At 47.0% G+C, this 13544-nt stretch overlaps 1 protein-coding gene and 1 long non-coding RNA gene across 2 annotated transcripts in view; both read left to right on the top strand.

Annotated features, from left to right (window-relative positions):
• LOC125295967 overlaps positions 1–8429 on the top strand; it is a 36712-nt gene extending 28283 nt beyond the window's left edge. Inside the window, exon 3 of the long non-coding RNA XR_007193700.1 lies at positions 8153–8429. This is a non-coding gene — a long non-coding RNA (uncharacterized LOC125295967). The remainder of the gene's footprint in view (positions 1–8152) is intronic.
• A 33-nt stretch (positions 8430–8462) lies between these two features.
• Positions 8463–13544, top strand: part of LOC125295902 (speckle-type POZ protein B-like) — a 15501-nt gene continuing 10419 nt past the window's right edge. Inside the window, exons 1-3 of the mRNA XM_048245488.1 lie at positions 8463–8722; positions 11008–11129; positions 11314–11465. Coding sequence (XP_048101445.1) covers positions 8645–8722; positions 11008–11129; positions 11314–11465 — 352 coding nt within the window. The 5' untranslated portion in view covers positions 8463–8644. The remainder of the gene's footprint in view (positions 8723–11007; positions 11130–11313; positions 11466–13544) is intronic.

Genomic DNA, 13544 nt, shown 5'->3' with positions numbered 1-13544 from the left:
TTAAAAATTGGGCCTTTGTGACCAAAGGCAGCGGTGTTAGCAAAGCGCTAAAGCGTGCCCCAGGACTAGGCAAGGGGCCTCTGGGCATCGCTAACATGCTTTTACTGCATTAGCCTGGTGTCAGCCTCTGGACAGGCCGTGTGGTGGAACGGTCATAGGTTGCGAGAAGGGAAAGACGAGTCATGAACCAGAGACGGTCCCATTGGGACCTCAGTCTTACCATTATTCGAACAGTGCGTTAATAGGAATTGCAGCTCGGCTGTTTTGTGTGTTAATGCTGTAGTTTAAAGGGGATACCCCGCCCCCACTCCCACAGGAGGTGTACCGTGTCACGAAATGCATTGTGGGATTGTGGTGGTGGTGCGTTTCAGGGGGAGCAAATGACTATGGATTTCTGGCGCTTTCCACCGCAATTACGGAGGCAAGGTGAGCAGCGAGTGGCTGCCTCAGTGGGCTGGAGGACCTTCAAGGAAAGCGGAGGAATAAAGTGAAGTGAGTTAAGAAAGGAGGGGTAGGGTGGGTGACTTAAACGACTGCTACACACTCCCGCTGCATTTGCATTTTAATTATAAGGCGCATAATTAGAGGAGTGAATGAGCCGCACTAGCTCACTCTCCTTCTCTCTCCCTCTATTACTTTCAACCCCATCTCCCTCCATCTTTCCCTTCGTGCTGCCTCCCCCTCCTCTCTCTTTCTCTTCCTTCACATACCCTCCACCCACCCACCCATCCACACACACACACACACACACACACACACACACACACACACACACACACTTCTTTATTTTCTCACCAGGCTCCTTCAGCCATTCCCCCATATGCTTCATGCCTCGTGGCCTTCCCATCTCGGCCTCAGAGGACTTGGGTGCAGACAGCCTCCGTTTTAATTTCTTTTTTATTTCTTCTCTGAGTAAGTGGAGGCAGTCTCAGTCTCAGGTCAGTGCTGCAGGAACGCCTCCAACGTTTCCTGCACAGCCCTCAGCTCCTTCGTAACAGCCTCAGCCAGTCTCACTGCTGTGTGTGTGTGTGGACCGGCTGACCCAGTCATTGCTGAACAGAAAGGGCACTAGTCAGACTATTTGGTAGGTGCTGTAAAAGGCTGCCTGGGGTCGCTGGCACCATGTGAGGCTTTGAGACGCTGGTGGGGGCCAGGGGGGCGGCGTGGCCCTCGGGCAGCTCCAGAGTTGCGCAGGGGAGCTGGTGGGTGGTGGGGGTGCGGAGGTGCTGGGTAGATATGGGAGCTGGGCTGAACTGAAGAGCTTAGGAGCTTTGAATGCTTTATCACCATAAGGATTCAGACTGGCAGCCTGCAAGGACATTGTGTGTGTGTGTGTGTGAGAGAGAGAGAGAGAGAGTGTGTTAGAGACAGGGAGGGCCTGACCATCCATCTGTTGGAGATATTTATGGGCTTGTGTGTGTGTGTGTGTGTGTGTGTGTGTGTGTGTGTGCATGTGTGTGTGTGTGTGTGTGTGTGTGTGTGTGTGTGTGTGTGTGTGTGTGTGTGTGTGTGTGTGTGCATGGTCAGTACACTTGCATTGCATTTGAAATTGTATCCCTCCACCCACCCATGTGCATGGTCAGTACACTTGCATTGCATTTGAAATTGTATCCCTTTGTGTGTGTGTGTGTGTGTGTGTGTGTGTGTGCATGTGGTGTGCGCATTGCACTAGTGTGTGTGTGTGCACGCACATGTGTGCCTGTGTTTGTTTATACTGCTGAGGCTAGCGCTCGATGTAACATGAGGAGTCTAGCCGAGCCTAATTGATCACACTGGTGCTGCGTGCAAGGGCAGCCTGTGAGCGCATGCACCAGCCCTATGAGCCAGACAGAGAGGGAGAGGGAACAGCAGAGATGGAGAGAGGGAACAGCAGAGATGGAGAGAGGGAGAGAGGGAACAGCAGAGATGGGGAATGGAGTGACACAGAGGGACAGACAGACGGACCGAGAGCCAAATACATTGAACAGTAAAGATGGAGGGAGGGAGGAATAGAGGGAAGTATAATGGAGAGGAATGAAGAGGGGGTGGGGAGGGGGGGGAGGCCCGGAGACTATGGACTATAAGGGGGGGGGGGATTATGGGGGCAGGCAACAGAAGCAGACTGGCTGGACAGAGACGATGGAGAAGGTGAAGAAGCAGAGAGTGAGAGAGATGCAGCAGCTCTGATGCTTGTTGTGATTTCCACCTTTCCCTGTCTGGGTCCTCCAGCTCTTCCTTCTGCACTCGTTCTTCATTGTTGCACCTTCCTCCCTCCCTCCCTCCCTCTGTCCGTCAGTCAGTCCTTTCTACCCATTCTGTTTTTCCCCTTATATTCACACTTTTCCTCCTGCATGTGATATTATATTGCACATCTAAATAGTCAACGGTCACCCTCTCTGTGTGTGTGTGTGTGTGTCTCACTCTCACAGTCTCTCAGCCCACACTTTATTTTCTTTGGCTATTTTTTAATCTCTCTCTCTGTCACTCACTCACTCACTCACTCACTCACACAATATGGTAAGAAGCCCAGTGAAATATGGCTGACATAGACGCATGCATTTTTATCTACTTGCATATAGGCTACTAATAGGTATGCATAATCTGTCAGCTGAACTGCTTAACAGCTTAATATTCTTGTCATATCATAAGAATGTTTAGTGTATATGCTCCATTGGATGTTGCATTGCACAGTTGTGAATGCTCCAAGTACAGTAGGCTTATACTATTTAAAGTAGGCTACAGATGTTGTCTATCCCAAATAATGCACAGATGACATCACCAAGTTTGCTTTTAGGATGGAACTACAGATCAGATAATGGGTCGGACGCCATTTTGCTTTGTTAATTATTAGTGGTTTGAGTTAGGGTTTGGTTGAATTAAAGCATTGGGTGTGTTCAGGTTTTTTGTTTGTTGTGATTTCTGGGCCCAGTCTCTTTCTCACACACACACACACACACACACACACTGACTCTTACTTTCCCAAGTTTCTCTGTGTCTCCATGTCCACAAGCCAGAAGCGTTTCATGGATTAGCGGTCATTACTGCAGTTTTGGTATGGTGTAATTAGAGCAACTCTGTTTACTGTGTGTGTGTGTCTGTCTGTGTTTGCACTGTGTGTCTATGTGTTTTAATCGCTGTTCTTCCACCATAATCAATGGTGTTGCTTCCCTCAGGACACAGACATGTACACACGCACACACACACACACACACACATACACTCACACCTTAGCCACACTCAGAGCCAACCACTCGGCTCCATCCAATCCCCTCTGATAATTAACCAACTTCATTACACTGCCAGCTATCGGGGTGAGCTCAAGCCAAGCCAATGTTGGCGCTTCATTTGCTGTGTGTGTGTGTGTGTGTGTCAGTACATAGATAGAGCAAGCTCAATTCTGCAGTGTCATCGGCAGGTGTCCACACAGTCTCAAAGTCAGACACCTGTGTATGTATTCCACCGCTTGTTAACCCCCTGTGTGTATCTATAGGAGAGGGAAAGACGTTCCGTATCAGTGTTTACATCTGTATATGTTGTAGGTCTATACCTAAAGCATGCCATCTTTCAAGTTTCACCGCAGGCTCCCAGCGTCCAGGGATCCTCCCATTGACCGTTTCCTTCGTGTTTAGCTCCTCCTCCTAGGGTCTATCCAGGGGTGTGGGTGTGTGTGTGTGTGTGTGTGTGTGGCGATGTTGCTACGGTGCCAAGCACTTCCTCCTCTTTGCAGGAAGTGCGGGGAGCCTTGGGGGGGCCGTGGCTGGCTGGTGGGTGGTGCTGTGTATTTGATGTTCCCCCTTTCAAGTCGCGCCTGAAAGAGAATTTAAATCCTGAGCTGTGGAAAACGCTCCCAGTTTCTCTTGTTTATTTATTTTATTTTTAAATAGATTCATTAAATCTTTTTTTTTTACTACTCTTTCGCTCCCTTGCTCTCTCTCTCGCTCTCTCCTGCTGTGGAATGTGGCAGCAGCAGTAATGAACTCCTGAAGGGCCTGTAGCTGCTGCCAGCCCTTTCCTCCCACAATTCAACTCAATGCAGCGACATATGAACACACACACACACACACACACACACACACACACACACACACACACACACACACACACACACACACACACAATCTTTCTTCCTCTCCTCTTTCTTCTCCCTCTCTTCCTCTTGGGGGCAGCCGTGGCCTACTGGTTAGCGATTCGAACCCCGACCAGTAGGAAGCGGCTGAAGTGCCCTTGTGCAAGGCACCTAACCCCTCACTGCTCCCCGAGCGCCGCTGTTGTTGCAGGCAGCTCACTGCGCCGGGATTAGTGTGTGCTTCACCTCACTGTGTGTTCACTGTGTGCTGTTTGTGTTTCACTAATTCACAGATTGGGATAAATGCAGAGACCAAATTTCCCTCACGGGATCAAAAGAGTATATATACTTACTTATACTTATACTCAATACCCATGCCCACTCTCTGCGTCTTTCTCTCGACTCCTTTCCTCCCTCCGTGTCTCCTCTGGTAGTGAGTGGAATAGTTGGGCCAGTGTAAGTTCATGTCTTGGCCTTGGCTCTGTAGGATATTTACACTCCGGTAATATGTTGAGAAGCAAGTTAATGTTCCAGTCGGTATCAGATGAAGAGTTTGATGCATGTATTAATGTGAAGCCCTTGCTCTGGAGCGTGATTGGAAAGCAGATGCTAGTTTGGTGTGTGTGTGTGTGTGTGTGTGTTTGTTTGTGGTTCTGCGGTGGTCTGACTGGACTGGAATGGATAGGACTGGGTCAAGGATATTGTGGAAAGGCATCTAATGAATGTAAATTCTGGCCGCCGCACGCACGCACTTTTTTCTTTCATAAATGTTTGGCTTCATTAGCGTGATTGCACATGCTTAGCAACTGACTGCTTTGATCTCAAACACACACACACGTTCTCGTTTACACACACACATTGAGGAAATGTTACAAGGTGTAAAACAGCTGACTTCTCCTTAGCCGTCAAAGGTCCTCTGGAAATGCGAACCCGCCTCATCACTAAGCGTGTGTGTGTGTATGTGTGAGCGAGATCGAGGGAGAGGAATTCGTGTCAATATTTATTCCCTCCATGTCAAGGGCATCATCACCTATTAGCTATTTTCTTCTGGTGCTGTCTTTGCCTGTAAGTCAGTTCAAGGTGTGCGTGTGTGTGTTTGTGTGTGTGTGTAGTGCTGTGATGGATGGCTTGTCTGAGGATGTCTCAGACAGGAGAAAGAGATTCGATTAGCGGGCCGAGCCCTCACTCTTTGTTTTGATGCGTTTTCCTCTTTGTGCCGTAATCGCTTTTTGTCACAAAGAAAGGACACACACACACACACACACACACACACACACACACACACACACACACACACACACACACAATAAAAAAAACTGACAAGGATGGAGGAAGATGGTGGAAAAGTCATGTTTTTCAGCAAAGATTTAGTTTTGACTGGAGAGTGTTTTTGGGACACTGTTTGTGTGTGCGTACGTGTCTCTTCTCATTGACTAGGCTTGAAAGAACTCTGCTTGAGTTTGGTGTAGGCTGTTATTACGTTTCCATAAAGTCTTGTTGATTTTGGTCAACAATGACAAGGCAAGATAAAAATGTAGACTTTAAAATGAGAAAGCTTATAAGCAAAATCAGGAGAACACACACAACACTTTCTCTCTCTCTCTCTCTCTCTCTCTCTCTCTCTCTCTCTCTCTCTCTGTCTCTGTCTCTCTCTCTCTCTCTCTCTGTCTCTCTGTCTCTCTCTCTCTCTGTCTCACACTCACATACACTGTCACATACACTCACACACACTTAATTGTCAGGAAGGCACAGTGATTTAAATTGCAAATCAGCGTTGGCTTGCTCCTCCAACTTTTTTTGTTGATTAATATTTTATTGTTTTGACGAAGTGGAAATGCCACCAGTATTTCTCATCAGAAACAAATGGCTGGGAGTGTGTGTGTGTGTGTGTGGGGGGGGGGTCTGATCTGAGCCCGTCCTCAGACATGACTCTGGGCTTTAATTAAGATGTGTGTGTCTACAGAAACGACAAGCTCGGAGACCTGCCCTCCTCTCTATGCTCTCTCTATTACTTTCCCTTTTTACTTCTATTTGATTTGCTTTGCTTTGGTCTGCTTTTTTTTTCTCATGATTTTAAAGTTCAGTCCAGGTGTTCTGCTGTGGGTACTGGTGTAGAACTACATCTTAACTTTGTTATGGTGCACTGTTTTTTCTTCTTCCTGGCTGTCTTTTTCTTTCTCTCTTCTGTTCTCATCACACCTCCCTCTCTTCCCTCTCTCTCTCTCTCTCTCTCTCTCTCTCTCTCTCTCTCCTACTCCCACTCCTCCCTCTGAGGCTGACGCAGGCCGTGATCTTCCCTTTCAATCAGTCGCTAATTAGAAAAAATGCATATCTCTCACTGTAGTGAGGGGAAAACCTCAGAGAAAACTACACAGGTCAAACAAAAAGGGGGTTGAGCGAGACGCACAAGGACAGACGAGCGGACGCCGTGGAGAGAGGGCTCTTTTAAGTGGACACGTGTAGGTTGCCCCGAAGAAGTGTGGGCAGCACATCCACGTTATTAGCTGTCAGATGTGGACAGCGGTTTCGCCGGCGGACCCACGACAGTGTGGCGCAGCGCACAGGGTTAAAAGACCAGAAGAGCCCGACACAAACGAGAGCGGCATTGCACGCGACGCCTGAACGCCTGACCACATCGAGGCCTCGGCCTGCACCGCGCGCGCTGATTAGACATTCAGAGAGGATGAAAAGAAATAAACGAGTAGAGAGAGACGTAACCTCGGTTTCTCTCCGCGCCCCTCCAACACGGCTGACTAGTCTGGGGGGTTGTTCCTGCTAAAGAGTGTGTCAGAGGCACCGTTTAAATATTTACTCCGCATTCCTGGAGTGCTTGCCATACGCTGGTGTGCTCCAGGGCAGATTTGGACTCTGTGTTTGGCTGCTGTTTAGCGGGAGGGTGACTGACCTTGTCTAGATGATGGAATGTCAAAGATAAAATAAAGAAATGCGGTTTTGCGGTTCTGTGGTTTTCTTTTTCTCCATCTTTTTTCACTCATTCACTCCATCACCAACCTACACACACACACACACACACTCTGTCTCTGTCAGTCTCTCTCCCTCACCCCCTCTCATGTCTTTGTTCTGTGGTCGGGAGTGTTGAGATCTGGGCGTGTGGTATAGAGAAGCCTGTCTGAAGAAAATGTGTGTGTGTGTGTGTGTGTGTGTGTGTGTGGTTTAGGACTGCGCTGCCTCTGCTCCTCACAGGGTTCACTCGGGTCATCCGATTTCCATTCTCATCGCTGCAATCTGACACCCGTACAGTTTTGGCCCTCTGTCAGAAATCCTGGTGTTTAAATCGGTCGAGTGAGTGCGCTCCCGTAGCCCCATGCCTCCCTGATTCTAGACTAATAGCCTACTTAACATAATACAGTCTTAGAGAGAAGCGTTGCTCTTCCTCCACTGTGCTAGTCCTTCATCCTCTCTGCCTCCCTCCACGTCTCTCTCTCTCTGTCTGTCTTGCGTTTGCATTCTACAGAAGGACATTTATTCTTGTTTTTAGCGCCTGTCCAGTGCTGGCAGGTTGAAGGGCGAAATGTTTGTGTGTGAAGACAGAATGAAAGCCTGATGTTCCCTTTGCACACACACACACACACACACACACACACACAAACACACACGAACACACATGCGAATACACAAGCGAACACACACACAGGCATGCACATACTCACACTCACTCACACACACGCACGCACGCACTCACACTCACTCTTGTTGTAGGCGTATAGCCCTGAGGTTGGCATTGGGCCCTTCAGACATTGGGGAAACAGCACAATGAATAAAATATAGATTGCTGCTCATTAAGGCCAAGTGTTCTTTGAGAGGAAATTAACACAGACTTGTGCTTCGTGCTGTGCTGGCCTATTTATATTTGAATAAAGCCCAATTTGGCCAGCTGCCTAATTATAATTCTCTCTCTCTCTCTCTCTCTCTCTCTCTCTCTCCTTCTTGATATGTATCAGCCTGTGTAAATGAGTACAGAAAAGCCAATAACAAACATGTAAACACATGCTTCTACTTGTACTAACTGATTCTCTTCTCTCTCTCTCTCTCTCTCTCTCCCCTCTCTCCCCCATTCCTCTGAACCCCTCTTTCTTTCTATTTCAGGTTGAAGGGCCTGTGTGTGAGGACAGCGCGGGCTCCTTGACCACCGCGGCGTACCCCCACACCACCCCTGCACCCCCCCACCCCACCCCCATATCTTCTGGGAGTGCTTTCAGTCCGGCGTGCTGGAGAAAGGGGCCAGCCTCTGGAGCTCAGCAGTGGCGGAGGCTGTGTGTGTGTGTGTGTGAGGGAGAGTGTGTGTGGCTGCTTAGAAAGTGTGTGTGTGTGTGAAAGAGGAAAATAGTCTGTGTGTGTGAAAGTGGAAAATAGTGTGTGTGTGTGTGTGAAGACAGACTGGGAGAGAGGGGGTGAGTGTGTGGTTGTGTGAGACTTCTTCCTGTGTGAGTGTGTGTGTGCGCCTGCCTGTGTGTGTGTGTGCGTGCGTGCGTGCGTGTGTGCGTGCGTGGTAGAGAGGCAGAGGGTGTGTGTGTGGGGATAGGGTCCTCTGCAAGCCGGTGCTGTGGCCCCTGCTCCCCCCCATCTTCAAAGCTGGCGATGTCCAGGGTTCCGAGTCCGCCACCGCCGGCTGAGATGTCCAGCGGCCCTGTGGCCGAAAGCTGGTGTTACACTCAGGTCAGTGTGTGTGTGTGTGTGTGTGTGTGTGTGTTTGTGTGTGTTTGCTTGTTGATATTTGGGTGCCTTTGACACTACCCAACATTTAGTGGGTTACTAATGGCAGACCTACCTGTCAAAAAACCCAAAGAACTTGACCGCTGTAATAGGGAACCTTGCTGCGCTGGTCACATTATACAACATACGGTAACACTTTATTTTAATGTGTCGCTGTTACAGTGTACCTACCTAATTAGGTACAGTGGTACAACCTGTGTAACAACATGTACTATCAGGTACTATCATTGTACTTACATTATGTATTTGGGTACCTACATATAGTTGTTACACTGTAATACTGGTGCTTTTACAAAACTTTTATGAATTTGCCTACATTTTTTCATCAGGGCAAAGGCCTGACCTGAGACCTGCTGGATGGGAGTAAAATCTGGTCATGATAGATTTGATATACAAAAGCATTCTTGGCTCAGTCAAGGCCTCATTGTCTTCAGTACATGTAACAGCTGTGCTGCTACAACCTTGTTACTCTTTGATACAGTGGAATAAACCTATTGTGTACCAGTTAATTGCTTACATGTACATATGACATGTATGTTATGTCTTCGATGTCTTGGAACAGGTCTACTAATTCACTCATTAGTACATATATTAACTGTGTTGGTACACACTTATTGCTCTTTGATACAGTGGCGCCAAACCCATTAAAATGAAGTGTACCAGTTAAGTACTTACAATTACATATTACATGTATGTTGTGTCATTGGTGTCTTGGAACATGTCTGCCATTACCCTACATACTGTAAGTACATGTATCAACTGTGTTGGTACACATTTATTACTCTTTGGATACAGTGGAATAAACCCATTAAAAATAAAAGTGTACCAGTTAAGTACTTACATCTACATATATACATCCTGTAATTGATGTGTTAAAATGTGTCTGCTGTTACACCACACAGTACATGTGAATTAGTAGACCTGTTCCAAGACAAGACCTGTTCCAGTTTATTCCACTGTATCAAGAGTAACAAGTTTGTAGCAGCACAGCTGTTACATGTACACTGAAGACAATGAGGCCTTGACTGGAGCTAAAGCATGCTTTGTATATCAAATCTATCATGACCCGATTTACCCCATCCAGCAGGTCTCAGGGTCAGCTCTTTGCCTCTGATGAAAATTTAGGCAAATTGGCAAGTTTTTGTAAAAGCACTCAGTATTACAATGTAACAACTATATGTAGGTACTCACAAATACATTATGCAAGTACAATGATAGTACCTGATAGTACATGTTGTTACACAGGTTGTACCACTGTACCTAATTAGGTAAGTACACTGTAACAGCGACACATTAAAATAAAGTGTTACCCAACATACTTATTAATTTGGCTAATCAATGCCAAAGATTGTATTCACCTCTGGAATCATTTGAATCCCTTTTTGTTGGAAATCTGATTGGTGGATTCAAGTGTGAGTGTGTATGTGTGTGTGCGCCTGTGTGTTTATGTAGGCATGTGTGTTACTGTGTGCATCGGCCAGCAGAGACTGTTTTGTTTGTGTATTGAGGGTTGTTTTTATTATCGCATGATCACAAACAAACATACATGCTCATACATTCAATGATATGTCATCAGTGTAGTTTATGCCTTCAGTAATATGTTGTATTGTTTGATGTGTGTGTGTGTGTGTGTGTGTGTGTGTGTGTGTGTTTTATAAATTGGTGTGTAGGTCCCATTTGCACACAGCTAGTCACTGTTGATGGACGTCCTGCTCCAGTCCTATTGATGTTTTTTTTTTTCTCTCTCTCTTTCTACCTCTCCTTCTGTTATCCTCTCTATCCCTCCACCCCTGGGCTCTTTTGTTCTGGTGATATCATCGCTTTGTTGTCGCTTTTGTCATCCTCTCCCATGGCCCTCTGTTTGTTGTCAGAGTTTATTAAGATGAAAGGCCGTTTTGATGTCCGCTTTTTCATGTCCGGCCACCACTTAGGTGTATCGAGCACGTATGCACATGAACAGACGTGCACACACACACACTCTCGCACACACACACTCGCGCACACACACACTCTCGCACACACACTCTCGCACACACACTCTCGCACACACACACTCTCGCACACACACACACTCGCGCACACACACACACTCTCGCGCACACACACTCTCTCGCACACACACACTCGCACACACACACTCTCGCTCACACACGCACTCACACACGCACTCACGCTCACACTCACACTAACAGAAGATGCCTTACATATCTGTCTTTGCTCTGGTCCAGATCAAAGTGGTGAAGTTCTCCTACATGTGGACCATCAACAACTTCAGCTTCTGTCGAGAGGAGATGGGCGAGGTCATCAAAAGCTCCACCTTTTCCTCAGGAGCCAATGACAAACTGAAATGGTAGGTGTGGGCGGAGACTGATGCATATCTCAAGACTCCTCTAACATTTGCATATGACTGGTTTTGTTCATGGGTGTCAGGAGGTATGTTTGCGTAGAGCTGAATTAAAGTCTACTGACTGGTATGATATGCATATCTATCCTAAGTATCTCTTCCTTCCCCTCCTCCCTCTTGATCTCATCAGGTGTTTGCGAGTGAACCCCAAAGGCCTGGACGAGGAGAGCAAAGACTATCTGTCACTGTACCTGCTCCTGGTCAGCTGTCCCAAGAGTGAGGTCCGCGCCAAGTTCAAGTTCTCCATCCTCAACGCCAAGGGAGAGGAGACCAAAGCCATGGGTGAGAACCCCCGCTGTCCAGCCTCTTAATGAGGCGTCTGCCAGTGAAGCGCGGCTGCACCGATCCATACCTGGATATTGATGCAGAACCTGGTGCAGCTTGTGGTGTGTGTGTGTGTCTTGTGTGGGTTGTGGGTTGTGTGTGTGTGTGTGTTTGTGTGTGCTCGCTTGTGTAGCAGCTTGTCTGTAGAGGGAGATAGACTGTTAATGTGTTCCTCATCTCATTTGGGTGGAGTGCTGTGTGATAAACACACACACACCATGTGTCTATGGAAATCATATGTGCACAGGAGTGGAGTTTATTTAAGTGAAGTTGTGGAGCTTCTCGCCTTTGCCTCTTTCAGGACCATTCGGTGTGTGTCCAAGTATGTGTGTGTGCGCATGTGCGCGTGTCTCGTCTTGCCGAGGCATGTCTAATCACAGGTGGAGTTCATCATTTTCTTCCCATCTTTAATTTGGCCAAGCGCAGGGCCGTTCTCATTCTGAGTTTTAATTAGGGGCTGAGCGAGTACTGCTATTTTTCGGGAAGCCTGTCTCTTTTGATGAATCTCAGATGGACGTGCCTCACGCTCCACGCCTGCTCTTAATTGGGTTACGGCGAGGCAGAACGCGCGCCGAGATTGAATTAGCAGTGTCCAGATGTAGCCATTTGCTTGGTGATCGGCTTCCCACACCCATAGGTTTTTCTCATATCTCATAGAGGGGATGTGTATGTTTGTGTGTGCGTGCAAGAGTGAAGTCAGCCTACACCATTGTTTACAGAACCTTGTTGTGTTGATCTTTGTTTTAGATCTTTTTTTCTCAATGCAGATTTATCAACGGACTCTACCTTTATCTTTTCTCCCTTGCGTGCGCACACACACACACACACACACACACACACACACACACACCAGTTAAATCTTATTGGTGAAAATGAACAGTTAATGCCCCAGGGTGGTGTGGTGAGACTGTATGGTGCTAAACGAACAGTTTGCATCCCTACTTGCCACCTTCTCTTTTCTCTCCTCTCTCCTCCTCTTCCTCTTTTCCTCTCCTCTCTCCTCCTCTTCCTCTTTTCCTCTCCTCTCTCCTCCTCTTCCTCTTTTCCTCTCCTCTCTCCTCCTCTTCCTCTTCCTCTTTTCCTCTCCTCTCTCCTCCTCTTCCTATTTTCCTCTCCTCTCTTCTCTTGTTGTGATGCTTTGCTCTTTGGTCTCCTCTCGTCTCTGTCACCAGTCACCAGTTCCGTCAGCTTATAAAACGCCTTAGCGTGTCTCTTTGTCACTTTAGTCGCGTCCAGAGGAAAGCCATCTCTGTTGTATGAATATGCCACCGCTGCCCATCCAAATATGGTCCACTTGCACACACACACACACACACACACACACATGGACACTCATAGGCAGACATACTCAAACACTCACACATTTGCACTCCCATACCACACATGGATACATTTTAGACTCCCACAAACACCTCACACTCACTCACTCACTCACTCATTCACTCACTTACTTGTGTCATTGGACATGTATGTATACTCACTATCGGAACGTCACATATTACCAAGTGTCACGTATGTAAAACCTTTTACGTGTATGTGTCACTTAATATTCATTTCTGTACAAACCAAGACGGCGGATTCCTAAAGAAACGTAAGCACCCACACCATAAGTTTATCTAAATTAGCTATGTACCAAAAATTAAATTTTATCGTGACTCGAAGAGCTGTAAACAGTGTTGTAAGGCTGCGTGCACAAATCTGCTTGAAGCTCCAGTGGAATTTTGAATTGCTGACGAGAATTCTTGGGCTAACCGTTGATGTGCCGTGAGAAAGGTTGGGAATAAGCACCCACCAGCCCAGCACTAACCTCTGAGCGTGGTAAACAAAATCGGATATTTCAGGCAGTAAAAGCCCCGGTAAGAACCAAACTAGAATTTGTTCAAATCTACACACCCATGGCTACTGAAAAATGTAAGGTTCATTTAGCAAATGTTATTTTGAAGTATTAAAAAAACATTGTTGTTTTACAATTTTCGAACAAAATGGTTGGTAATTAGCACGTTTACAATACACATCACAATCCCTCTTACTTACTTA

The sequence above is a fragment of the Alosa alosa genome, chromosome 6 (assembly GCF_017589495.1).
Source record: "Alosa alosa isolate M-15738 ecotype Scorff River chromosome 6, AALO_Geno_1.1, whole genome shotgun sequence".
Taxonomy (NCBI): Eukaryota; Metazoa; Chordata; class Actinopteri; order Clupeiformes; family Clupeidae; genus Alosa; species Alosa alosa.
The sequence above is the reverse complement of the archived record's forward strand: the minus strand, read 5'-3'. Positions and strand labels throughout refer to the sequence as shown.